Consider the following 26,244-nt stretch of genomic DNA (forward strand, 5'->3'; position numbering starts at 1 on the left):
GTCTCATTTCAATGAAATGGATTCATCTGACCATATCTTGGTGACATGCTTGCTACAAACTTGACAAGCGTTCACTTTTTTCTTGGCCATGATGTTATCAAGAATATGCGTGTTGAATCATGAATGTGAACATAGAAAATTAGTGTGGGTTTGAACGCTGCTGAATGGAAGTGAAGTATGAGTGAATCTATCATGAAATTAAAATGAATCGGATGAAAATAAACATTAAGTGTCATTATTTGTCTTATACCTTTGAAATTGACTAGATTACATCATAATACATATCTTAACTAAATGGGTAATTGCCCTGTAGCACGGATGCAAGTTCTGCGATTGGATCATGTTATAGACACTGTTCTGGAACAGTGATGAAGTTCAACATGATAACAGAGCAAAATTGTAGTATTAGAAGATGAGTACAGGAAGAAAACATTCCAGCACAACATACAGAAAACCAGCTCATTGAATAACATAAAAATACAACCTAAAAAAAATTTGGATAAAAATATACAGTATGTTTAGAACACAAAATTATACACTCAGTAATACTATACAAAGGAACACAAGAAAATATTTCTCTCAGTTTTATATGTTTATTTGTTTTTGTTAACAAAAATAAATGGTGACAAGAATCAGATGAACATGTTTTGGGTTTCTTTTCAACACTGATTAAAAGGATTTGAGATGTGAATTACACCAATTTTTTATTGTTTAATGTTCTATATAATCTTTGTTGAATGAAAAGACAGGTATATTGTTCAACCTGTCTGCTATAGCCCTGGTATAAGGGCGCCATTTTCAGGGGTGGCAAAAGGGACAAATGATAAGTACAAAAAATCTGATGGAATGCTAAGTTTCATCTTCCAAAACCAATACATGTATTAATGTGAAAGATAAAGTATAAAAAATGACAGGAGTTCATTTCAAACTTTCATTTTCTTATTCTTCTTGTCTCATGGCGAAATTATTATCTGTAGTTGAGGAATAATATGTCTAAAGGTATTCCATAGAAGGGTTGACTATGCCAATCTGCATGATGAAAAGCAGTTTGCACAAGACCATCAGAATGGGCCCTTATACCAGTTCAGATCATCACTGATATGTGCAAAACATCTCATTGTGAAAATAACTTCATACCAATGTTGAGTTCAGACAGTGAGTTTGGGGGTATTAATAATACACTGGAGGAGGAGATGATGTGACTTTGGATAAGTTGCCCTAGGGTACACCAATGACCAATGAGATAAGTTTCTATGTTAGGTTGACAAGCAATATCTAACCAGTCTTTAGGATGGTACTGTATCTGTGGGTTCTGGACAGCTCACATGGTGGTGAGAGGGGTAATCTTCAAGAGGGCTAGACCGTTGCCTAAAACCTGATGGACTGCTTTCAACAAGTAGATCCTGGCAAACATGGTGGGTAAGAGATGAGGCCTGGGTTCCTGTACAAAGTAGGGTGAGGGAGAGAGAGAAAGGAGAAGCATGGATGTAATATGAACAACAAACATACAAAGAATGGTAATAAATTATCATGATGATGCTGATGATTATGGTAATGGTAATATTAAAGCTATCATATGAGAATCTCAAATCAAATTTCTCAAGTGAAATAGAAGCATGGTTCCGGCACCTAATAAAAAAATGAAGGCACATTTCCGAAAATACAAGGACATTCTCAGTTACAACACATCAAAAATTCATCAAAAACTGACAAGAAATAATGGAGACATTGTTCATGAAAGACAGGAAAGTAAGAAATATACACAATTTGATATAAAATGTTATGCTTTTTTGCACTAGGGAGAATGATGCAAAAATGGCGCACACAAAAAAGGCGCACAAATTACCTATTTAAGGACGTTCCGCAATTTCGTTTGTGCGCATTATGATCTGCGCATATTTTACACTATGCGCATTGACGTCACAATGGATAACCCAAGGCCCGTAACACAAAACTTAACCATGATCATAGAACATTTTTCTACAATTGATTCCATTGACTACAATGTACAATCAATCATGAGAATCAAGTGTATGATCAATCACTAACCTTTGTGTTACGGGACCCAGGTGACAATCAGGTATCAGCTGATTTTTAACATGATCGGTACTCTTAACTGCAGATCCAATGTATTATTTTTTAAAGCTAATTAGCTAAAAATAATCCATAGATCAACATGTTTTTTAAATACCTCAACAACTTTTGAATACTTTATTCTGAGGTGCTGTAAAATATGACAAATATGACCTCGATTTCGAATAAATGGAGAGTGGTTTGGAATTTTTCCTCACATAGATACAAAGCCTTTGGTGCAATTTTGGTGTAAAATTTGATGTAATTTACATGTTTTTTTACTTAAAAATAGAGGGTTCACCTCAATGCAGTAATCTTGTGGGGCCTAAAAATGCCAATGTCTTTAGAATGAGCAAATTCTCAAGAACTTCCAATTAGATGCACTTCAAAGCTCAATAGCAAAAAATTAAGCCCATGAACCCATGTCTTTTTCTTGACATGGATTTCATTTTAACTATGGAAAAGTCCTTAGGCACATGCATTAAATATTGTAAATGTCACAGTGATCTATATGAAGTATCACTTACCACTAAGATTCTATATCTGCTGTAATATGTACTCAAATCCTGACTGAGTGACACAAGATAGCGGCAAATCTGAGTACAGAATTAAAACAACAGGTATATTTCATGGTAATCATTTTTAACTATCAGAGCAAACATATGGGCCCGTATTCTGATAGCAGGTTGTGGTTTAAGTATGGGAAGCCAAAAGTATCAATTTTTTATTAAGTTGTATGTTTCTTAGGTTAACTTTGCTCTTTCCTGATTCATTAATGGTGACGACAATCATCTATTTATACTTCCTAGACAATCATGAGAGCGGTGTTGGCTCAGTTAGAGAGCGGTGTTGGCTCAGTCGGTAACGCGTCTGCCCGTCGAACCAAAGATCGTGGGTTCGAGTCGACCCCGGGCGGATGACTGAAGCCAGTGCGTTGTGTGTAAACGTCTCTCCCATGTTTCATAGATGCAGGCTATGTTACAATGGAAAACACTCTGTCCCTCGAATAGGACGTTAAATGGAGGCCCCGTGTAGAGGAGAGTCATTACCTTTGTACGTTAAGAACCCACTGCACTATTCGTATAAGAGTAGGGGGAAACCCCGGTGTAGTGGTCCACCTGCATTCCCCCTATCAGTTATATCGGGAGGAGAGACCTGCGGGTCATAGTGATTCAGTTCGCTTTTTGCCTCCCAGGCACAGGTGACGCCCAAACAAATAATAATAATAATAATCATGAATGATTTGAGAGCCAAATGAGCTGAAGTATGATATCTCTACTGTTAGTGATTTATGTAACAATTGGCTCTCCATACTTAAACCACAACTTTAAACCTGGGTTTAAGTTAAACCTGCTATCAGAATACGGGCCAGTGTCCACAGGAATTTTTTGTTCACTGCATATTAACACTATAAACGGAGATGATGAACTAAACTGGTAATAAAAAAATTCATATTCTGGCTATCATAATGTATCATGAATTTTAAATCATATAAAAAGAAACCAAAAAAAATATAGCCTTTATTTTTTCACCTTATTGCAAACAGTGATTAGTCATTCATGAATGAATATGAATCATTTAAAATTCTGAGACTTTTCAATTTGTTTTATCAATTTCAACAAGAATTTAATTGCAATCCGTGTATGAAAGTTGATGAGGCCAAAATACATATTATTCATCAAAACACAAATGAAAAAAATGAATACTAAGGCTAGTATCAAGCATAGCATTCAAAAAGACATCCTGACAGATGTCCCTGTAGAAAAGCTACTCAGAGAAGACTACATAACAATGGAGGTTACTAAAGGATCTGTGATAGAACTGGCTTTTGCCTAGGTTTTGAGATTGGGCTTCATTCAATCTCTTGGTGTGTAAAATGAACATCAAATAAGCCACAGGACCTTCTCTAAAGACTACCCAGCATAGCAAAAGAACATTGTATTCATGAATGCAATCACATGATGAGAATTCTTTTGGATTCTACTGGAATTCCATACATGATTGCAACCATCACTGGATATTCATACCAACCTTGTGCGTTTCAAACTTGCAGGACAACTCTTGAGTGGTAATACTTTCTCCTATAGAGTCTAATATAACGTCAGGCAGTGTTAGTATATGAGAAAAGAGTAGCTTCCACTCTGCCTCTTCTTTCAGAGTTGAGAAGTCAATGCTTTCTACAGGTGGTAATGCTGGATATGTACCTGAATAGAAAGAAATTCATGAAGCCCTGTAATGGTTTAACAAACAAATAATACATCCCCAAAGCTTAAAAAGTTTTATAGTGATATTTCATCTGAGCAAATAAATATTTTTTTTCTAAATCTGAACCTGCTAATTTATATATGAGTTTTAGACAAAATATATTACAAAAACCTCATTATCTTCATCTCAAAAATGCATCAATTTACATCTATTGAGGCCAAAGAAATCTGTACAACTTATGGGATATTTTGACTTATAAAAAGATGGCATTATGAATTGATAGAAAAAAGTAGGAAAATCATTAAAAATGGGCCCTTTTGTAAAACAGAAATACCTGAATTTGATTCAATTGCAAAATATATGTTGAGGAAGTAGAAATTCCTACTTTGGCTTGATGTATCCCTGCTTATAGGAGGAAATATATCTTTTATAAACATGTCTACAAACTAGCTTCAACTATTAAAGGCACTTGTTCTAGGAGGGGTCAGCTTAGGCAGATCTTGATTGTATTCATTGAAAACAGACAAGAAAAAATGCTGTAAGACCACTCAAACCATAATACTGTTGGTATCAAAATTCTTACCTTTATTGACCTCTTCTTCGAACCTTGCAAAGAGAGTTGAGAGTCTAGCATAGTTGTACACTACAAAGACACCATTCCTGTTATCTGGCCATGGGCTGCTTTCATTTCTCTCACCAACATCTAGCTTCACCTTCGAGAGAAATAACACAGAATAATTTCACTTATATCCTACATATATCAAATCATGTATGCTGATTGGTTAAAATAGCATCATGTGACCAAACATATTCTCACTATTTTGTGAGAATGTTGAAAATAAAACACACTAATACGCATTCCGCGCACTAAGCGTGGGGCTTCAGGAAAAGTAGGTCAGTGAGCGCAGAAGGGTTTTCTTGATTTAGATTTTAAAAAGATGAACTACGATTACAAGAACTAGAATGTCAAGATATATTGCACTAACTGATTAAAGTAAGATATAAAACAAATATACCAGGCCTTTATTTCGAAAGTATAGAGGGAATTATTCATCCTCGGTTATACTGGCAAAATTAAATATTTTCCCTCGGGGGCTTCGTACCTCAGGACAAATAGTAATGCCAGTCCAACCTCAGATGAATAATTCCCGCTATACTTACTCAAAGCCTGGTATATTTGTATATTGTCAAATTCAATAGCAATTTCACCCGGAAGAGTGTTTGTAACAAAATTCTGTAGAGTTCAATGTAACCAACCAGAAAATATGTAGCAAATTGCAATGCGACACTGACATTGCAATAATGTTAAACATAAAGGTATAAGCTGTATCCAAGAGGTAAAAGATATTAAGCACATTTGAAAAAAAATGAAGATGCACATTAACTTTGAAATCATTTGACAAAACATTTCATTGTGAAAAAAATGAAGTTTGGCGTAACTTAGTGAGATAGCTGTCAAACTTTTAAGTCCCCAGTTTCCGTTCTCTACAAGGAAAATTCCATGTTCTACTGTCTAAGTTCTATACACAACAAAAAAAGTAAGTCCCCCCTTGAACAAACATCAATAATTTCCGAACCAATGCGAGTTTTTGATATATTTTTACATGAGCGTGTAGGTAAATTTATAAGCTACCCTCTGAGTAAATGTTATGGACGTATTTTACGTCATGCTTCAGTGAGCAACGTCGGAAGGCAAAAATGTCACTTTTCAAAAGTCACAAGCCAAATATCATGACTTTGATTCCATTTTATAGGAACTGATTCCACATTCTCATCATGAAAAATAGTCAGAAGGCTTGTAAAAGGTACTTTCTAAAAGAAGATACAACTTTTGGGGCTAAATTTCACGGTTGAATAAACACAAGTCCTAATTTTCTATAATTGGAGTTTTAACACATTTTTATCAATAAAAATGATCGAATGTGATGACAATTATTTTTGGGAAGAGTATCTTCAACAATATTCATCGGTTCACGGTTCAATGAACATTTATTAAAAACAAAAAATACGATTTTCAAATATCATAGGCAAGTATTGTGTCATTTTGGTAACTGAAACCGATCTTTTATCAATTTTTTCGTTATGTTCATGAGCAATTAACATGCTTCAATGATTCAAAGGCGTTTAATCAAACATTCACGCTTGAATGAACATGTGGAATGTGATTAGCTCTTCTTTACGTTATTGGAAAAAATGCAATTTGTAACTATGGATATCTGTCACAAACCTCCTTGCATGGTTCATTTGATTTGATTTTTATGAAAATCCCGACGTTTAATGCATCAGTGAGCACACAATATTCGAAAATTATGCAAATGGGAAGAAAGTTCAAGGCCTTGGCCCCACTTTGTGCCGTATCGAATTGTTATTTTGGTGAGCGCGCCTTTTGGATAGTGTTACTCTGAAGTCATGTGCGAAGTTTCATGAAATAACTGTTGGCAGAAGTAACAAAAACCGTCCATGAAACAAACCCTTATTTCATATTTGTTAAAATTTTGACTTCCTCTCTCATAGACTTGTGTACATTATGGGTGCATATGTTTAAGAATAAGTTAGCCCTTATTAAATATGATGGAACTTTTTTTCAAGACTGTCTTTAGCAATGTCATTTGGCAGTAATGTTTATCAACCTATGGGCAGAATTCTGTGCAAAAATGAAATCGATTTGTTTATTCATGGATGAGTGAGCACACATCAAAGTGGGAAAATGGCTATTTTCAATGTCACAGACTCATTTTAAAGGGTAATTAGTTGAATATTGGGGGCAAATTCGGTTTCAAATGTGACTTTAATTACTGTTGTTTTTATCATCCATCATTTTTATCACCACATACTTTCCGAACTTTTAACATTTTCATGGTTGAGCGAGCACATTCGAAAACTTAGGAATGAATACTCTTTATACAGCATAAATCTATTCTTTTCCTAACAAAATCTAATGATCAGTTTAATTTATGGACAAATCAGGGGTGGATCCAGAATTAAATAAAGGGGGAGGGGCCTATAATCGGGGTAGCCACCAACATTTTCAAATTTTAATAAGACCTAACAAGTTGTAGAGGATACTACCAAAAACCCCTATGAAGATATGTCACAATACAGGGGCCGCGGAACGGTTTTCAAATTGTGGGGGAGGGGCTGAGCCAAAAGTGGGGGGCTGACCATGCAAAAATCACAATCGTATGGTCAATTTTACATTTTTGTACATGCTTTGGGAAAAAAGTGGGGAGCCCCCAGCCCCCCCCCCCCCCCTGCTTCTGCGGCCCCTGCAATATTGTGCTCACTCAACCATGAACATACGATATCAAAATTGTGTGTGGAGTGGCTAAATTATGGATAGTAAAACAGCATTAACACCCTAAAATTCACCTAAAAACAACTTTTGCCCAACTTTGTATTTGGACAATCTGAAAAACAACTCTTGTGACTTTCAAAAATGGTCATTTTTAATTCAATCTTTAATTATTCATGCATGACTCAACCGATCAATCTAATTTTTCCCCAGGAGTTGCTTAATGAGTGTAAAAAACTACCTACGAAATATCATATCTCAAAATAATTCCGTTCAAAAGTTACAGCAATTTGATTTAGGGGGGACTTACTTTTTTTGTTGTGTATATATTAAACATGCGTGACCATTTAAAGGTAAACGCTAGTTTTGGTAACAATATTAAAATGAGTTCGTACAGAATCCAATGAAATGACCACCAAAGTGTCTGTTTGTATAAATAAAACGTATGTGCCAAATGATTCTGGAAGAAATTGTGTAATTGCTGAGAAATCAGCAAATAAGCACAGGATTCGGGTAGGGCGTCGGGCACGACGTTCAACGCAATAATTATACACTGTCCACGTACGCTTATCTGTGTTGCGGATCTTCGGTGTGAACATTTTTCAGCATAGATTTCATGATTTCACTAAGTTCAGTTCATGTAACTGTACCAGATCTAGATCTTCGATGATATACTGACAATTAAGCCTTGTTTTTCAGACTTTCTCATGAAATCAGTGTTTACTGCAACTACTGGAATTTCTCTTTAATTCTATGATATTCAGAGACATACAAAACACAAAAAAATCATTGTAAATCTTCAAACACTTTGAAAAATGTAAGTTTCCATCATACATGCACTGTAGGGTATGCACGTAAAGCTTGACAATCACACGCTTAGCACTGCAAACAGATTTGATTGGCAAATTTTGCAATGATGAACACTCCTATTTTACTCCTTTGATAATGACTGTCATTGTATTTTTCATCATTCTCTTAGATTGGCCTGAAAAATTGAATTTTCCATATTACTTGTTATCAATGTTCTACCAAAATTACCAAAAAAATAATTAACTTACAGGATGCCTGTGGTGTGTTCCTAAGATATCAAACTTTATTCCAGCAGCAGTCAAATTGTGGATCATATCATTCCAAGAATCACCTGATAAAATAAATGAGCAAAATTAAAGTCAGATGTTCTCGGTCACACCATAACACTACTAAAAATACTACAACTACTACAATGACTACTATTACTACTCCTAGTTACTACCAATAGTTACGACTACTTCCACTTCAGCAACATCAACTACTTCAAGCTTTACTTCTACTGCTACTACTAATACTACAACTAGAGAATTACCAGACCTTCCAAGTTATTTGACACTTCTCCAATTTACTACCAAGACTACTTCTCCTACAATTATTTCCACTTAAGCAACAACACCTACTACAAGTAATATCAATCAATAACCCTACTACTACTACTACTAATAATAATAATGCAATTATGTAACTACATGTACTACATCTTATACTACTATTCAGTATGGTCTATTCCTGGCTTGATTGCATTCACCTTGTACTTGATCACCATACTTCATCACCGATGCCTCTTTCATCTGTGAATATCTGATGTCATAGAACTCTTCCACACCCATCTCCTTCCCCTGCCTGTTGCTAGCAGAGGTTTGGCCATCTCCAATCACCTGAACAGGTGCACAGCATAGATGAGATTGGTCAGTGTAGCAGCCATCTTGAGACAATGCCCTCATGGTCAAGTCCACTTGTTGTTGCAGAAACTCTTGGCCAGATGGGGCGATGTGAAGGATGCACAGATCATCACCTGAGCACTAAATAGATCCAAAAATTATATTAACTAATCAATGATAAATCAATTATACAGGTTTTGAAGCCTTCAAATGTGCAACAAAATTTGTTTGGGCTCAAGATTCATTCCCACAATCACTGTTCTTTTTCAATACAAATGCAAAAAAATACATAAGAAAATTTAGCAAAAATCATAAGAGTATCTAGACCAAAATTAGCAGTTTTGGTGCTAATGCAAAGATTTACAGCTTAATATTTAATTCCATGCAAAAATAAGCATTCATTTTTAATAAATTATAATTTTGGAATAACATTAACTATACATTTTGTAGATTACATTGTTGATGGCATCTGTACCAATTTTCCTCTTCATCATGCAATCAACACTCAACAGATAATATCTTGGAGACTGAATCAACATTCCCTCTCCAAATCCTGTTAGTGTTTTTAAAAACTAGCACATCAATGATGTGGAGCTCATCCGGCATCTCGCAACACAATTTAACACAATTTCAATTTCAGCCCAGTTGACACTAGTGATTATATTGGTGACATAAATTGAGGATATAGAATTGAAATTGATGAAGAAATGACATAGAAGCATTTTATGTGATCTATGAATAAATTTCATATGAATTAAGTATTAATTATTATCTAGTCAAAGTTTCTTAACTCTGCATGTAGAACCTTGGTGAACCTAATGTAGCTCTCAGATGGAACCAAAAATAACCAAAATCAATCAACAAATAAGCAATTTTTGTGAGTTATGAAAATATATAAATAGCAGATTCAATGAGTTTCAGAATTCTATGTTTAAATTTTGTATCACCACCTCGAGCTATCATATAAAGCAAACAAAATTGAAATTGATCAACAAATGAAGAAGAAAAAACATTTGTTGTGATTTATGAATAAATTTGAATTTTCCAGACAAAATTTCAAAATTTTGTGAACAAGTTTGGTGAACCTCATGCAGCTCTAACAGATGAAGAAAAAAAACATCAAAATCTGTCTACAAATAAAGAAGAAGGAATTTTCTGTGATTTATGAATAAATTGTGCATAAATCAGCATAAATAATTTTCTACTGAAAATTTTAAAATTCTGTGTAGAAGTTTGGTGGGCCTCATGAAGTGCTACCGGATGGAAGAAAAAATATCAAAATCTGTCAACAAATAACGAAGAAGAAGAGGCATTTTCTGTGATTTCTGAATAAATTTTGCATAAATTAGCAGTAATTTTATATTGAAAATTTCAAAAATCTGTGTAGAAGTTTGGTGAACCTCATAAAGTTCTACAAGATGGAAGAAGAAAAAAAGTAAAAATTGCTAAACAATTAAAGAAGAAAAAGCATTTTATGTGAATTTTTAAAAATATGAATAAATTAATTTCGCATAAATTAGCATAAAATTGTTCTAGTCAAAATTTCAATATTCTGTGTACAAGATTGGTGAACCTCATGAAGCTCTACCAGATGGAAGAAAAAAAATCAAAATCGGTCAACAAATAAAGAAGAATAAGCATTTTATGTGAATTTCTAAAAATATGTAAAAATTAATTTCGCATAAATTAGCATAAAAATTGTTCTGGTCAAAATTTCAAAATTCTGTGTACAAGATTGGTGAATCTCATGAGGCTCTACCAGATGGAAGCAAAAAATCAAAATGGGTCAACAAATAAAGAAGAAGTAGCATTTTTTGTGAATTTTGAAAAATGCGCATAGATTAGCATATTTAATGAATTTTCAAAATCGGACTTGAAATGGCGAAGTAGTAGCATTTTGAAATTGTGGACGGACGACAGACGAAGGACGCCACGGCATAAGCTCACCTTGCCCTTTGGGCCGGATGAGCTAAAAATATATGAAAACAATCGCTCTCTTAGGGTTAAGGACAAGTTTAACAACTGCATCATTTTTAGCCATTTTAACCATTAAATGTAGAAATAAAACAAGGAATTTGCTGGTTCAAGGGAAAACAAAGATTGATGCCCTGGAAAGGGACTGTGTAATCTACAATGTGCATTGCATGGGAAACCTCAAGAATACATGCTAAGTTCAACATTTTTTCGGTACATAAGACTTTCTTGCCATTCTTTTTAACATGCAAATATACAGAAACTCAAATTGATTAGTTTTTCCTCATATTTTGACTCTATATGTGTTACTATTCCAGTGAATTCTTAGCTTTTCTATGGTTTGAATTTTTTGTAAGTTCCCTTACATTTTTTTCAATTTTTATTACTCTTTTATATTGGCTTTATCTGTAACCTGCAATTTCACTGGATTTCATGAGCTATCAAACAATATTTAACTGCTCAACAATCTGGCCAAAACACATACCATAAATTGATAAGAACAAACTCTTAGCGCAGGTTGGTTTGCATTGAATAGGTAAAGCTATTTTGCAATCGTTACTATTTTTTAATGAGATAAAGAACCATGCCAACATTGTAAGTTCGAAAAAGCAGTCCACAGCCGACTGCATTTAAGTAATTAAATTGCTTACTTGTCCATCACATGGTAACTGCAACTTGGCAACAATACTCAACAGCCAATCAGAATCAAGGATTCTGTAGAAGCATTTACATAATGACAAAACTATTACAATAGTAACTTTTATGCAGAATATTTTGCAATATGATTTTTCCTTCAGTTAAAATATGTAGATTTTTAAAAACTTCTTTATGTTAAAAATGTTAATGCAGACCAATCCATATTTCATCTACTGATATCAAATAGTTTACAAATGAAATCACATTTCTATTTTGATAAATATCAGCAAAATTCTAGATTCTCACTTAGTACTTCATGATCAAGGTATTTGTAATGGCATGCCTATTACACACAGCTTTATGACACAGCAAATAGAGATATCAAAATTTATATCATTTGATTTCCTGGCTCATCAATCTATTTCTAGAAACATACTTTGATCAGCAGTGAACAACACAAGCCATGATATAAACAGTGCTCTTTAATTCAGTTATTCACGTTGATACAGATCATAAAAAGAAAAATCTATCAATAATAAAATACCAATTAATAAAATTTAACTGTACAAAATGACAGGATAATGATGATTGTAACTTGCTTTATAACTTTATTAGCTAAGTAAATCTAGTTGTTCCTTTTTACAAATGTAGTTAGTTGCTTTAATGGGGGCAAAAACCTTTCACAATTTTTGTTTAGAAATAGGAATCAACATTAATGAATTTTCAATCGAGTTATAAACATTAGCAATTTTTTTTATTCTATCATGAATTATGAGTGGTCATATGTTAAGTCTTTACACTGGTGGCATTTAAATATAGCGAATAATATCTTTGCATCCATGATTTCTAACAAAAAAAGAGAGTAAAGTCATGTTTGCTTATTTGGTCAATCAACTTCTTTAAGGATGTGTATTAAACTGCACCATTAACAGTATGAATAAATTCAAATCATATATTATACAGAATAGCAGGGTAAATATTCAAATTGCACATATACAAAGATTGTTTGTGCAAACTCAAAAATATCATGTACGCACACAAATGTGGTATACAGGCATTTTATTCTTTTTTCATCCTGATTGAGATGAACTTCTATCTCAACTGAATCAACATGATTTAAGTATTGACCGGCTCATTATGATTATCCATATGTAGTGGATTGAAAAAGGTGTTCCTAGGGTACTCTAAAAAGTGTTCCTAGGGTCCTAGCAATAATATAAAAGAATTTAAAGAAAAGGAAAGTTTACGGCAAGGTGAACCAGGTTCTGTCACCTGACCAAAAGAAGGCAGACGAGAAAGAACAAAAAGAATTGAATTACTATAAAGAAATTAATTACTGGGTTGAATATACTCCATCTTTAGACACCTGATGCTCTGGTTACCGAAACAAACCCCATTCCCATCAGAATATACATAATATAAGTTAATGTTAGACTTTAAAATAGTAAAGTGATGTGAGCTACTATTGTTTTAAAATAATTAGTAAATATTTCGATGTGAACGATACGTTAAGTTGAGAGGGTCATCTTAGCCCAGGGTAGTTAGTGCGGTGCAGAAAAGGGTGTGGTACAGGCGAAATCCTGTGCTTCCATTGGACTGTACTCATGTAAATTAGGAGAAAAGGGCTGGCCAATTTGCACTCGGACAGTTTTCCAGCTGTTTAAAACCCGTTGCATCTTCGGGAAGAGGTAGAAACAGGAGAAAACAGGAGGAGAAACAACAGGCAGGAGTAACAGGACAGAGAAATAAGAGACCAGAATTCTACCTCATTCTCCTCCAGCAAGAATCTAGCATTTATCATCGGAAGTCATTTTCAACCATAATTGTCAGAATTGTCTTCAGAACCTAATTGTCTTCAGAACCTATTTGTCTTCAGAACTATTATGTCTTCAGAATAAATCGTCTTCAGAACTTATCTTTCTTCAAAAGCTAATCCCATCGTACCTCACCTGCTAAATACATTTTCATCTCTTCTTCTACTTCGTTCTCGACGACAGACAACAACTTCTAGAAATAGGATGAGGTTGCGGATAATATTTGGGAACTCGGAGAGCATTGTGTGCTAACAATTAGGAGGAACGACAGCGAGTGCGGCAGAGAGCTGGGACACGACTGCGGAAAACGTACAGCTGCCTGGGAGGACTGAACATTTTTATAGACTGAACTGCTACAAGGCCTTGCCCATCTTCCGAAACTACAGGTTTCTTCTTGCTAAAAACTATTTAACGCCCTTTCACTTTTAATGTTAATTGATTATTGTTAAAGAGAAACAATCAGAGTTATTTGTATTCCCCTGGCAATTTCAAATTAATATTTAAAATTAAAGAACCAAGAATAATCTATCTAAACTTCATTGTCTTTTTCTTCATTTAATGTTGTGGTCTTTGTTCACACTGGCCGACCCCCTCCTCGACGACGGTAGACTGGAGAGCTAGCAGACCACATCAGAAAAGAACCCTGCCTCAGTGTGAGACCGTCGGCGGGAAGAGGGGTTGGTTAGACGGAACTCATGACCTTCGCGTTATCAGCACGAGAAAGAATATAGAAGACTATTTTGCTTTCTAATTTTTTTTTAACAAGAAGAGTTAGTTTGGTTATGAATTTAGACGTGACATTTATGTTTGATTCAATCAATGTGTATGATGTAAAGCATAATTACCAGTCTAAAGAAGAGACTAAATCGTATATATATCGTATGTATAGACCGAAAGTTATGGAGTTCTTTCTGATACACAAACGGTCTGTTAAATGAATTAAATAGCAGTCATTACTGACGCTACATGTGTTTTGTTTTTAGTGTACGAGATATAGAAATCTTCAAGTATTGTGATATAGTTGATATCGTTATTCTGACAGCACAATAAGAGTTATTGTTTTATGTGAATTGATAAATTCATATAGTTATAGGTTGATAGTCGAGTACTATTTATTGTACATATGACTTAATATTGGTGACGCACGTTTCCCTATAGCGTTTCCTATGTTAATATTTTGTTTTGTGGTTTAGGTTGATTTTATTTGTTGCTGATTGGATGTTCGTCCACTAGCTATTGTGTTGTTATCATTAATGGTTTGATGCTGATTATTTTGTGATAGCCATTTATAAGCATAGATTATTCATTTTGCATTTTGTGTTAATGGAAGACATAGTCCCCTATCCGGGCATAATGGCCATACCAGTTTCTTGGGTGGATGTCCCCAGTTTGGCTCGTTATTCCGACTATTTCGAATCTGTCCTGGATTTTCGAAATAGAGTACCTGAACGTACTGAAGAATTTATGTTTATACCCCCTGAGAATATTATATCTTTGTAATGATTTCTTTTGCTGTTAAAATTGATTTGAGTTGAAATGAAATAAACCAAACTGAGACTGAACTAAATCCCCGGCCGACTTTTAGATTATTTTACAGACATGTTTTGGGACTGCCCGTGGGTAGGTGGCAGACTCACGTGAGGTTAGAAGACCTCATTTACTTATGTGGATATCTCCTTGTCCCCCAACGAGTTTTTAGGGCTATGGTGTCCAGATATTATGTTCTTCCTGGCCGAAGTATTGATGAATTTATTGATAGTTTGGATTACTGTGTACGAATCGGGTATTTTGATTTCATAGCATCGTATAGCACCCTGTTAGGGCTCCCCGTCTGCATGTTGTTGCTGACACCACATTCAACTAAAGAATACCATCGGTGTGTTCTTAAATGTATTTTTGCGGCGTTCCAAGAAAATTACCCTACGCATCCCACTGCTCACTTGTTTCCCCCGATTACATGCCCAAATCCTCTTTTTCTGTTTAAGCCCTAACCATAATTATGTACGACAAAGGATAAAGTTGTTTTGCTGCCGGCCCCGACATTGGTGCCGTGGGTGTTGCTAGGATCTATCCATTTTTATCTTATGTATTAAGGTTAACTTGTAATTTTGTATCAAAATTATCACTGCCATTTTTGGATCCTTGTAAGGCTCTATCTGAGTTACTGAGTTAGCCAGAATTTGTTTTCTTTTTGTTGTATGTATAGCTATTATATGTTGTATTTGTGAGGTCATAATTGAAAATGACCAAGAAGATAGTCCTAATTCTCAGGTGGAGTATGGAGACGCCTCTGATGAGGAGGATCTCTCTAGAAGGAGATAACAAAGGAGCTCCCGCCCACTTGATAGGTTAGTCTATTGTCAGTCGCTGACGTATATATATATTTCTCTTTTCTGCCAAGAAAATTGTTGGAGGTTAAAGTTCCCCAAAAGCAGTATTGAGAAGCGTAGGCAAATTTTTGTGGTAAGCCCTACTGAGTGTTTAAAGCGTAGGCAAATTTTTGTGGTAAGCCCTACTAAGTGGTTAAGGCAGTAACCAAGTAACTGTTGAAGTTAACTGGAAATTGTTTTAGATTTCCATTGGTAATGTGCTGATAATGCTATACATTTATATCATTATGAATCTCATTTATTTCTCATATCGTTTCTAGTATTATTCTGTATTTAGTTGTGTCAGATACACACCAGTATATAGTTTTGTTTGTTTATTACTATTCTTGGATGTAATTAAGTCCATTTAGCATGTATATGTAGAAATAGCTATATGTTAATAGATGGGAATGATGCGGACATCATTTCTGTGCCAGGGGGGATGGTGTAGTGGATTGAAAAGGGTGTTCCTAGGGTACTCTAAAAAGTGTTCCTAGGGTCCTAGCAATAATATAAAAGAATTTAAAGAAAAGGAAAGTTTACGGCAAGGTGAACCAGGTTCTGTCACCTGACCAAAAGAAGGCAGACGAGAAAGAACAAAAAGAATTGAATTACTATAAAGAAATTAATTACTGGGTTGAATATACTCCATCTTTAGACACCTGATGCTCTGGTTACCGAAACAAACCCCATTCCCATCAGAATATACATAATATAAGTTAATGTTAGACTTTAAAATAGTAAAGTGATGTGAGCTACTATTGTTTTAAAATAATTAGTAAATATTTCGATGTGAACGATACGTTAAGTTGAGAGGGTCATCTTAGCCCAGGGTAGTTAGTGCGGTGCAGAAAAGGGTGTGGTACAGGCGAAATCCTGTGCTTCCATTGGACTGTACTCATGTAAATTAGGAGAAAAGGGCTGGCCAATTTGCACTCGGACAGTTTTCCAGCTGTTTAAAACCTGTTGCATCTTCGGGAAGAGGGAGAAACAGGAGAAAACAGGAGGAGAAACAACAGGCAGGAGTAACAGGACAGAGAAATAAGAGACCAGAATTCTACCTCATTCTCCTCCAGCAAGAATCTAGCATTTATCATCGGAAGTCATTTTCAACCATAATTGTCAGAATTGTCTTCAGAACCTAATTGTCTTCAGAACCTATTTGTCTTCAGAACTATTATGTCTTCAGAATAAATCGTCTTCAGAACTTATCTTTCTTCAAAAGCTAATCCCATCGTACCTCACCTGCTAAATACATTTTCATCTCTTCTTCTACTTCGTTCTCGACGACAGACAACAACTTCTAGAAATAGGATGAGGTTGCGGATAATATTTGGGAACTCGGAGAGCATTGTGTGCTAACAATTAGGAGGAACGACAGCGAGTGCGGCAGAGAGCTGGGACACGACTGCGGAAAACGTACAGCTGCCTGGGAGGACTGAACATTTTTATAGACTGAACTGCTACAAGGCCTTGCCCATCTTCCGAAACTACAGGTTTCTTCTTGCTAAAAACTATTTAACGCCCTTTCACTTTTAATGTTAATTGATTATTGTTAAAGAGAAACAATCAGAGTTATTTGTATTCCCCTGGCAATTTCAAATTAATATTTAAAATTAAAGAACCAAGAATAATCTATCTAAACTTCATTGTCTTTTTCTTCATTTAATGTTGTGGTCTTTGTTCACACTGGCCGACCCCCTCCTCGACGACGGTAGACTGGAGAGCTAGCAGACCACATCAGAAAGCACCCTGCCTCAGTGTGAGACCGTCGGCGGGAAGAGGGTTGGTTAGACATATTTAAAGCTAAATGAAAGTACTTGCAGTAAAACTGATTTCATGAGAAAGTCTGTAAAACCAAGGTTAAGTATTACTACATCATCATGGATCTAGATCTGGTACAGTTACATATACTGAACTTTGTGAAATCATAAAATCTAAGCTAAAAAACAATCACACTTAAGATCGCCAACACAGATAGGCACACGTGGGACAATGTATATTAATATTGCTGGAATCAAGACCCAACGGAAGTGCCCGAATCCGTGCTTATTTTGCTTATTTCTCAGCAATTACACAATTTCTTTAAGAATCCTTTGGCACATATTTTTTAATCATACAAACAGACACTTGGGTCGTCATTATATTGGATTCTGTAAAAAGTCATTTTGTTACAACTGGCATTAATCTTTAAGCACACAATGTTAAATAAATGATTCATGAAATCATAATTACCATATTTTTTGCCGCAATCTTTAATCTCATACATTGCTTGAAGACTGGACTTGCTTCCCTCTGTTTGTCTGTTACTGGAAAATAAAGAAAAGGAATGATATCTATTTAGTGCAGAAGTATCTTGCGATCGGGTACCCAGGGTAGCCACTTCAGTTCCGAAAACTGTTCTCCAAACGGGCCCTGCTAGTATTATTTCCCCGGCTTTAGCACGGCTACCTTGATCAAACGCTCAAGCATTTAAGGAATTTCTTCCTACCGGGTAGGAAGCAGGAGAGTAGAGCATTTCTAATAAAAGCTATACTAACAAAATAACATCACATTCTGATGGTAGATAATATATGTTTCAAACATAGGTGATGTTCCTTGAAGCAGAATTGTATACTGATATTAATTAGCTTACCAACGGCAGCAAATTAATAATGCAGACAATGATTCAGGAAGGAGGGGGATGATTTTTGCCTTCATCTAGAGCTATGACATGATGCCATGGAATAATGTTATTTTTCCTTGATTATATGACATAAGTAATGAAGTAAAACTCAAATTTATATACTCTATTCTTCTTTCTCCCCTTTTCTCCCTCTTTTTCTTTTTCTTGCTATTTGAAAAATCACAAAAGAAGGCGGTGGTCACACAAATGGCCCCTGTAGCATCCCTGCTTTGATCCATTAATAAGAAAATCAACAGATTTACAGAAGTATAAAATTCTCAATTATCTAAGATCATAATCGAGTAAACATTGATTCTTACAAGGTACTTGAGTCATGTTCTTGCTGTAACCTCCTTTTCCTATTCTTAATCTCTGATCTTCTAAGAAAGCAGCCAGATCAAGAGTACATTGTTTAGGTAACACTTCCTCTGATGAATGTGAATGGCTCTGATCAGGTGACCTATGATGATCATGTGACCGACGATCTATTTCCTTTTCAGTCTGACAGGCTACAGATGATACATACTTGGAGTTGGAAAGTTCTTCAAGTAGCCCTGGTGGGAGATAGCTTTCCTTGGTCTTTGAGCAGGAGTCAAAAGAATCTTCTGAAAGGGGATCCCCAAGAATTTTACCAATTATAGAAGATGACACCTCTCTGTTTATATTGTGATCTCTAAGAACATTATAGCTGTGGAATAAATGAATGAATTCAAATGTACTTCATACATCTACCAAAAAAACACATCAAAACCACACATTCAACTAAGAGTAAAATGTGAATTCACTATTTTTCACTAAATAAAGCTTGCCAAGCGATGATTCTAATACATTATACATGTATTCTTAATTGAAAAACATGCATATCCCTGAAAACGTAAGATTTTCTCAAATTTGTAAGGCATCCATATTAAGTTACCCAATGATTGCTCATTATTTTTCTTTGAAAATGGGTCAGTCCCAACTGATGCTGTGTTGCCCACCCAAATTAAAAAAACAGTAAGCACCAAAATAAATAATTTGCTTGCTTAGCTCCAATGTTCTTGGACAGCCTACCTTCAGAAATAATAAACCCCCATCCCTGAATATCAAACTAAAATGCAAGAAGACTGAAATATAAACATACCCCCTCGAACATCGCTGAAGGCTAAAAAGCATTTTAAAACACTTAAAACATCTTTTTCGTTTTCTTTTTGTCTCCCCTAGATTTTACAATGCCCACAACTCATAAGCTATACTTGACATTCTCATTCTCATTTGAAATCTGATGCACCATTTACTGCAGATTGTAGGAGATTTATATGAAGAGTTTAGAAGCTTTGATTTGCTGAAAAATACGGTACAGGTATGTAATCAACATTTAGCTACTTATTATACTTTTCAATGTTAATTCCGATAAGAGCTGACACACTTCACAAGAATCAAACTCTGTGAAATAGGAAAACTAGATGGAAACCAGAGCACACTAGACATTTTTTTTTTGGGGGGGGGGGCTTTGAAAAAGGCCTGTCTACCTAAAAGAATGCCTTGTTAATATTGTTTATTTCTCATTCAGTAATTATTTCCTACTAAAACATTTAATACATTATTTCATTCATACAATATGGTCATTTTGTTGGATTCTGTCCTTACTCATTTAATGATTATTTTTCTGCCATATCCATCAATACTTTTTTTAATGATTATCGTTTTAAACGGGGATGAGTATAAATGGAAATATTGTCAAACAAAAATGCAAATGACATTTACTTTTAGTAACTTTTGAAAAAAAATATCAGCTTGTTAGTATAATAAAGTGATCTTACAGTCATCTGAATTTCATTGCTGATTTATCTCACAGTCCTCTGGAAACTAACAATACGAGAATAAACTTACATTCTCGAGTCTCAACTTATCTCTGAGCAAGGATTTGTAAAGCAAGTATGAACTTTTTACCCATGAGCTTTAAGAAGAGCAGACACATGTTGAGCTAAAAGATGTTGTCTCAGTGACGACAGGCCGAACCCATCATTCTTCTCCTTTTTCATTGGTGGCTCTGGAATGCTAAGAAGCACAGTACGATCTCTTCCAGCATGATGATGACCGTATTCATTCCTTTCTATCATAATGCGTTTAATGATGCAGCTGTAGACAGGTGCCCTCTGGAGTTTAATACTGATGAAGTCATTCTCCGCTGGTGAACAAGCAAGGACTGGAAAGTCTAAGCTCTCCCCAGCAGCTATGATTGCCTTGATCACCTCATCTACATGCTAGACAAATCACCATGCAAAACATAAAGAAAAAGAAAAATTATATTACATTGTTAAATTATAAAAGTGGTGTAAAATTGATCAAAACATCAATCAAAATTGGGTTCTTTTTCACAGTATTCAAATAATAGCAGCTACTGCCAAACGAGAATCCTGACCCACAATGCACTGTGACACAACAACCATGTAAAAACATATGATGGGAATCATGATAACAACATCAATTCCAAATGTCTATCTGCATCATATGCACTGCATGAGATTGGGAAAATTTGATGGTATATTGATAGAGATAACTCTGAACGGTTAGTACATGCATTTCTCATGTGCCACTTAGACTATTGCCAGTATATATTGTATGGAGTACCAGATACTCAACTCAAGAAACTTCAGGGCATTCAAAACTATTTTTTAAAAATAGTTTTTTTTGCTTCCAGAGTTCTTTTTTCCACTTTGCAGGGGTACTATTTCTCAGGAGCAATTTTTTTTTAACCCAAATTTAAGGGGTTTCCCCACTACTGTGAAGTCTCTGATAAACAACATCTAGCATTAAAACTACCTGTTATATTGTTAACTAATCTTATCTTCCCCATTTAGTCTTCTTTTCGTGTGATGGTGTGTGTGTGTGTAGGCCTACTGTGAGTGACTGTCACTTTTCAAAAGTACCCCTAATTAAATTACCATATTTGGCTCCCCTAACCCTAAGTTACCCTAACCTTTTCTACCATGGGGGGGTGTCCAAAGGAACTCTTTCCGGCTGTTTATCAGCAAAGTCAATAAAAGCTAAATAAAGACCTTACATATGGTCTAGAGCATCGCTGTAAATTTATTGCAGGACACAACTTTGCATGTCCTATATTTGGGGAACAACAAAGATTTTTTTTCAATGATTCCATCATGTTTATGACATTAATATGACATTATCATTATAAATATAAATATTCAATATTTTCACAACAAAATAAATACATAACAGTTAATTTCATTATTTTGTTCCAATTATGCTTAAGCGTCCAATATTTGGGTACATTACTACTCTAGCCTAGGGGATGAATAAAAGGGGTGCGATGACTATGCTCGTCATCGCATCAGTAATGGCATGTGTCACATATCACCCCACACCCACTTGTTCACTGCAACTATCCTGCCTGTGTGGAATCTACAGGTAGGACTATGGTTGCCAATGTTGTACATAGCACACACTTTAAAAAATCATTAAATATCACTTTTAGACCAAAATTACTAATTTCCATCCCGGAGGGGGGGGGGGGGGGGGCCACTTCCATTCACGTGTGGATACCATGCGCGACCATGGGGTCTCAAAAAGCACCCTAAACACGTAATTTCCATATTCTGAAAATGCACCCCTTAACAAGTATTGGCGTGTGAAACCCTACCCTACCCTTAACAAGTATTGGAAACAAAACGATACTCTTGGCAAATTATTCCGAACCCCTAAACAAGTACAGGAATGTTTTATTGTTACGGGTCCTTCAGTCGTCGGCTTTACCTTATTTGGTTCAGTACGACCCCACCTTCTACACCTCGCCCAAATAGGACTCTAAACACGAAGTGTTGGGGCAAAAAGGACATCCTTTATAAAACATTTTAATTTTGTTTTATCATCGCCGCAAATTCGACCCTTAACACGTAATTTTCCTAGCGAAATAGATACCCTTTTTTCGTTATTTTTGTGTTTTTGACACCCTTATCACGTTACGTACGTAACGTGCCCTATCGTGAAAAGGACATCCTTTTTACGTGTTTTTTTGGTCGCGCATGGTATCCACTCGTCAATGTAAGTGGCCCCCCGGGATTTCCATACAGTTGCAATTTATTTTTCATTAGTAACTTGGGAATAATTTTTGTATTCACCTGAGCGCTCAAAAACTTGAATTTTGGGCATATTTTTGTGTATGCTCTCTATTGATGGAAAGTAATTATGGAAAGAAAATTTTCATTTTTCAAATCTCTATTTTTAATTAAGAAAAAATAATTTAAAGAGTCAAATTTACATAAGAGCCAAGTTATATGATGAACCACTGTATTGGAAACTAACAGTGTAAACAAATCAAGCATTTGTCCCATATAAAAAGAGAAAATAAGCCAAAATTGCCACCCTTATTTTGCCACACATGGAGATGTAACTGAGAACAAGGTTATATCATAACCTTGTTCATTGAATGAGTGCCCACACCCAATGTTTCATTACCATCCTGCCTGTGGGGAATCTACAGGTAGGACTATGGTATGCCAATGCTGTACACAGCACACAATTTAAAAATTCATTAAAATATCACTTGGGGGTAATTTTAGTATTCACCAGAACTTCCAGAAGGCTCGAAAACTTGAATTTTGGGCATATTTTTGTGTACGCCCTCTATTGGTGGAAAGTAATAATATGGCAAGACAATTGTAGATTTTCAATCTCTATTTTTAAATTAAGAACAAATAATTTAAAGAATCAAATTTACTTAAGAGACAAGACACTAGTTCAGTAGTTGATGAATAGCTGTAAATGTAATGGAACCTGTCAGTGTAAAAAAATCAAGCATTTGTCCCCAAGAAAACACTTGTTCACTGCTACCATCTGGCCTGTGGAGAATCTACAGGTAGGACTATGGTATGCCAATGCTGTATTGAGCACACAAAAAATCATTAAAATATCACTTTTGTGACCAAAATTACTAATTTCCATACAGTTTTAATTTATTTTTGTATTCACCAGAGTGCCCACAAATTTGAATTTTGGCATATTTTTGTGTACGCCCTCTATTGGTGGAAAGTAATATGGCAAGAAAATTTTCATTTTTTTTATCTCTATTTTTGATGAAGAAAAAAATGATATAAAGAATCAAATTTAAATAAGAGCCAAGCTGTATGAATAAAAGGTCTAATGGAAACTGTCAGTGTAAAAAATCAAGCATTTGCCCCAAAGAAAAAGAGGAAATAAGCCAAACATTGCCACCCTTATTTTGCCACACATGGAGATATAACTGAGAACAAGGTTATATCATAACCTTGTTCATTGAATGAGTGCGCTGAACTACGTTGGCTCCACTCACCATACATAGACTGAAGAGCTTGGGGGCCCGTGGCTACAGACAACGTATAGTGAACTAGCGTTTTATAGATCGCGATTTAAAACTGTTTTTTGAGCGAAATTTACAGTTTCATGGTTTCCATTATCAGGGAAATATAAATAACTTAAGTAATTGCATACCTTGGACCAGAGTTATTGAAAAAATCCACTGGATGATTGAGAAATTTGTCATCTAAGACATTTTCTCCTGACCTGACGGTTTTTCTTGCAAGTTGCCATCTTGAATGACGTCATTATCGTTATTAACTTAATTGATGTCTCGATATATCGCGATTATAACTAGTATCGTTTGTCTTCGTGTAGTGTATCGTATCGTATTATTGTATTCGTATATTGCCTTGTAGGTGTGCTGGTGGAATGCAATATCGATATCACATTCGTAAATTGTTGACGCCCTCTCCGTTCGTTTGTAAATATTTCATAGTTTGGCTGCCATTTTGATCGATTTTGCTGTGCTTTTCCCAACTAAACATCGGTAAAGTATAATTTTCATGCATTTTCATCTATATCGTTTAAAGTATTTTTATGTTGAAGAGTTCTATATTCTTAATTTGTAGTTTATATATCCTTAGAGTGTAACTTCGATGTGTAATATAGCCCCAAAGTTTGGACTCTGGATTGACAAAAGTGCTGGTGTTATAACAAATGCGATCCCACACGGACACTTTAGTACGTCGGTGAATGCACTTGTTCACTGCTACCATCCTGCCTGTGGAGAATCTACAGGTAGGACTATGGCATGCCAACGCTGTATTGATCACATACTTTAAAAAATCATTAAAATATCACTTTTGTGACCAAAATTACTAATTTCCATACAGTTGCAATTTATTTTTCATTAGTAACTTGGGAATAATTATTGTATTCACCAGAGCGCTCAAAAACTTGAATTTTGGGCCTATTTTTGTGTACGCCCTCTATTGGTGGAAAGTAATATGGCAAGAAAATTTTCATTTTTTGATCTCTATTTTTAATTAAGAAAAAAATAATTTAAAGAATCAAATTTACTTTAGAGCCAAGTTGTATGACGAATAGGTGTAATGGAAGCTGTCAGTTTAAAAAAATCAAGCATTTGTTCCAAAGAAAAAGAGAAAATAAGCCAAACATTGCCATCCTTATTTTGCCACACATGGACATATAACTGAGAACAAGGTTATATCATAACCTTGTTCATTGAATGAGTGGGTGAATGCACTCATTCAATGAACAAGGTTATAATATAATAATGGGTGAATGGGGATTACAGTAAAATGTCAGAAATTGTTGAATAAATCCCCAGAAACGACAGTTATTCCTGTCTAGGTTATATCATAACCTTGTTCAAAGAATGAGTGATCGATATCCATAATTCGGCGTGGGCGGCCATCGGCCATCATGGCCATTAACACTTGTTCACTGCTACCACCCTGCCTGTGGGGAATCTAGAGGAAGGACTATGGTATGCCAATGTGCAGAGCACACACTTTAAAAAATCATTAAAATATCACTTTTGTGACCAAAATTACTAATTTCCATACAGTTGCAATTTATTTTTCATTAGTAACTTGGGAATAATTTTTTCATTCACCAGCGCGCTCAAAAACTTGAATTTTGGGCATATATTTGCGTGCGCCCTCTATTGGTGGAAAGTAATATGGCAAGAAAATTTTCATTTTTTGATCTCTATTTTTATTTAAGAAAAAAATGATTTAAAGAATCAAATTTAAATAAGAGCCAAGTTGTATTAATAATAAGTGTAATGGAAACTGTCAGTGTAAAAAATCAAGCATTTGCCCCAACGAAAAAGAGAAAATAAGCCAAACATTGCCACCCTTATTTTGCCACACATGGAGATATAAGTGAGAACAAGGTTATATCATAACCTTGTTCATTGAATGAGTGGCGGCCATTAACAATGTTTAGAATTAGATCAGTCCCACATGCACATGCAGATGCACTATTACCTGTATAGTTGGAAGGTGGATTTTTACAACTGCTCCAGGAATGCAGATATCTCCGTATATTGGTCTTGTACTCTGACGAACCAATGCAGATCCCTGCTTTCTACAAACGGAAACTTTTTTGTCACATTTCGTAGCAATTATGGCCGTTATTTCTTGTAAAAATTTTCGGAGCATTGTCGCTTGCAGACTGTCGGAGCTCGCCATATTTATATATGACACGCCAAAATTGATTT

The 26,244-nt window shown here is 35.2% G+C and overlaps 1 protein-coding gene across 1 annotated transcript; it reads right to left on the reverse strand.

Moving 5' to 3' along the window:
- Window positions 1-556: 556 nt before the first annotated feature.
- Window positions 557-26,244, reverse strand: LOC121411323 (DALR anticodon-binding domain-containing protein 3-like). Its single transcript, XM_041603989.1, has 10 exons — window positions 26,012-26,244; window positions 20,652-20,965; window positions 19,040-19,407; window positions 18,290-18,363; window positions 9,129-9,402; window positions 8,629-8,711; window positions 4,862-4,991; window positions 4,105-4,277; window positions 2,601-2,669; window positions 557-1,441 (listed from the first exon to the last, which is right to left on the reverse strand). Exons 1-10 carry the CDS (start codon window positions 26,213-26,215, stop codon window positions 1,322-1,324), a joined length of 1,809 nt encoding a protein of 602 aa, XP_041459923.1. The 5' UTR covers window positions 26,216-26,244; the 3' UTR covers window positions 557-1,321.

The sequence above is a fragment of the Lytechinus variegatus genome, chromosome 3 (assembly GCF_018143015.1).
Source record: "Lytechinus variegatus isolate NC3 chromosome 3, Lvar_3.0, whole genome shotgun sequence".
In the NCBI taxonomy this organism is placed as follows: Eukaryota; Metazoa; Echinodermata; class Echinoidea; order Temnopleuroida; family Toxopneustidae; genus Lytechinus; species Lytechinus variegatus.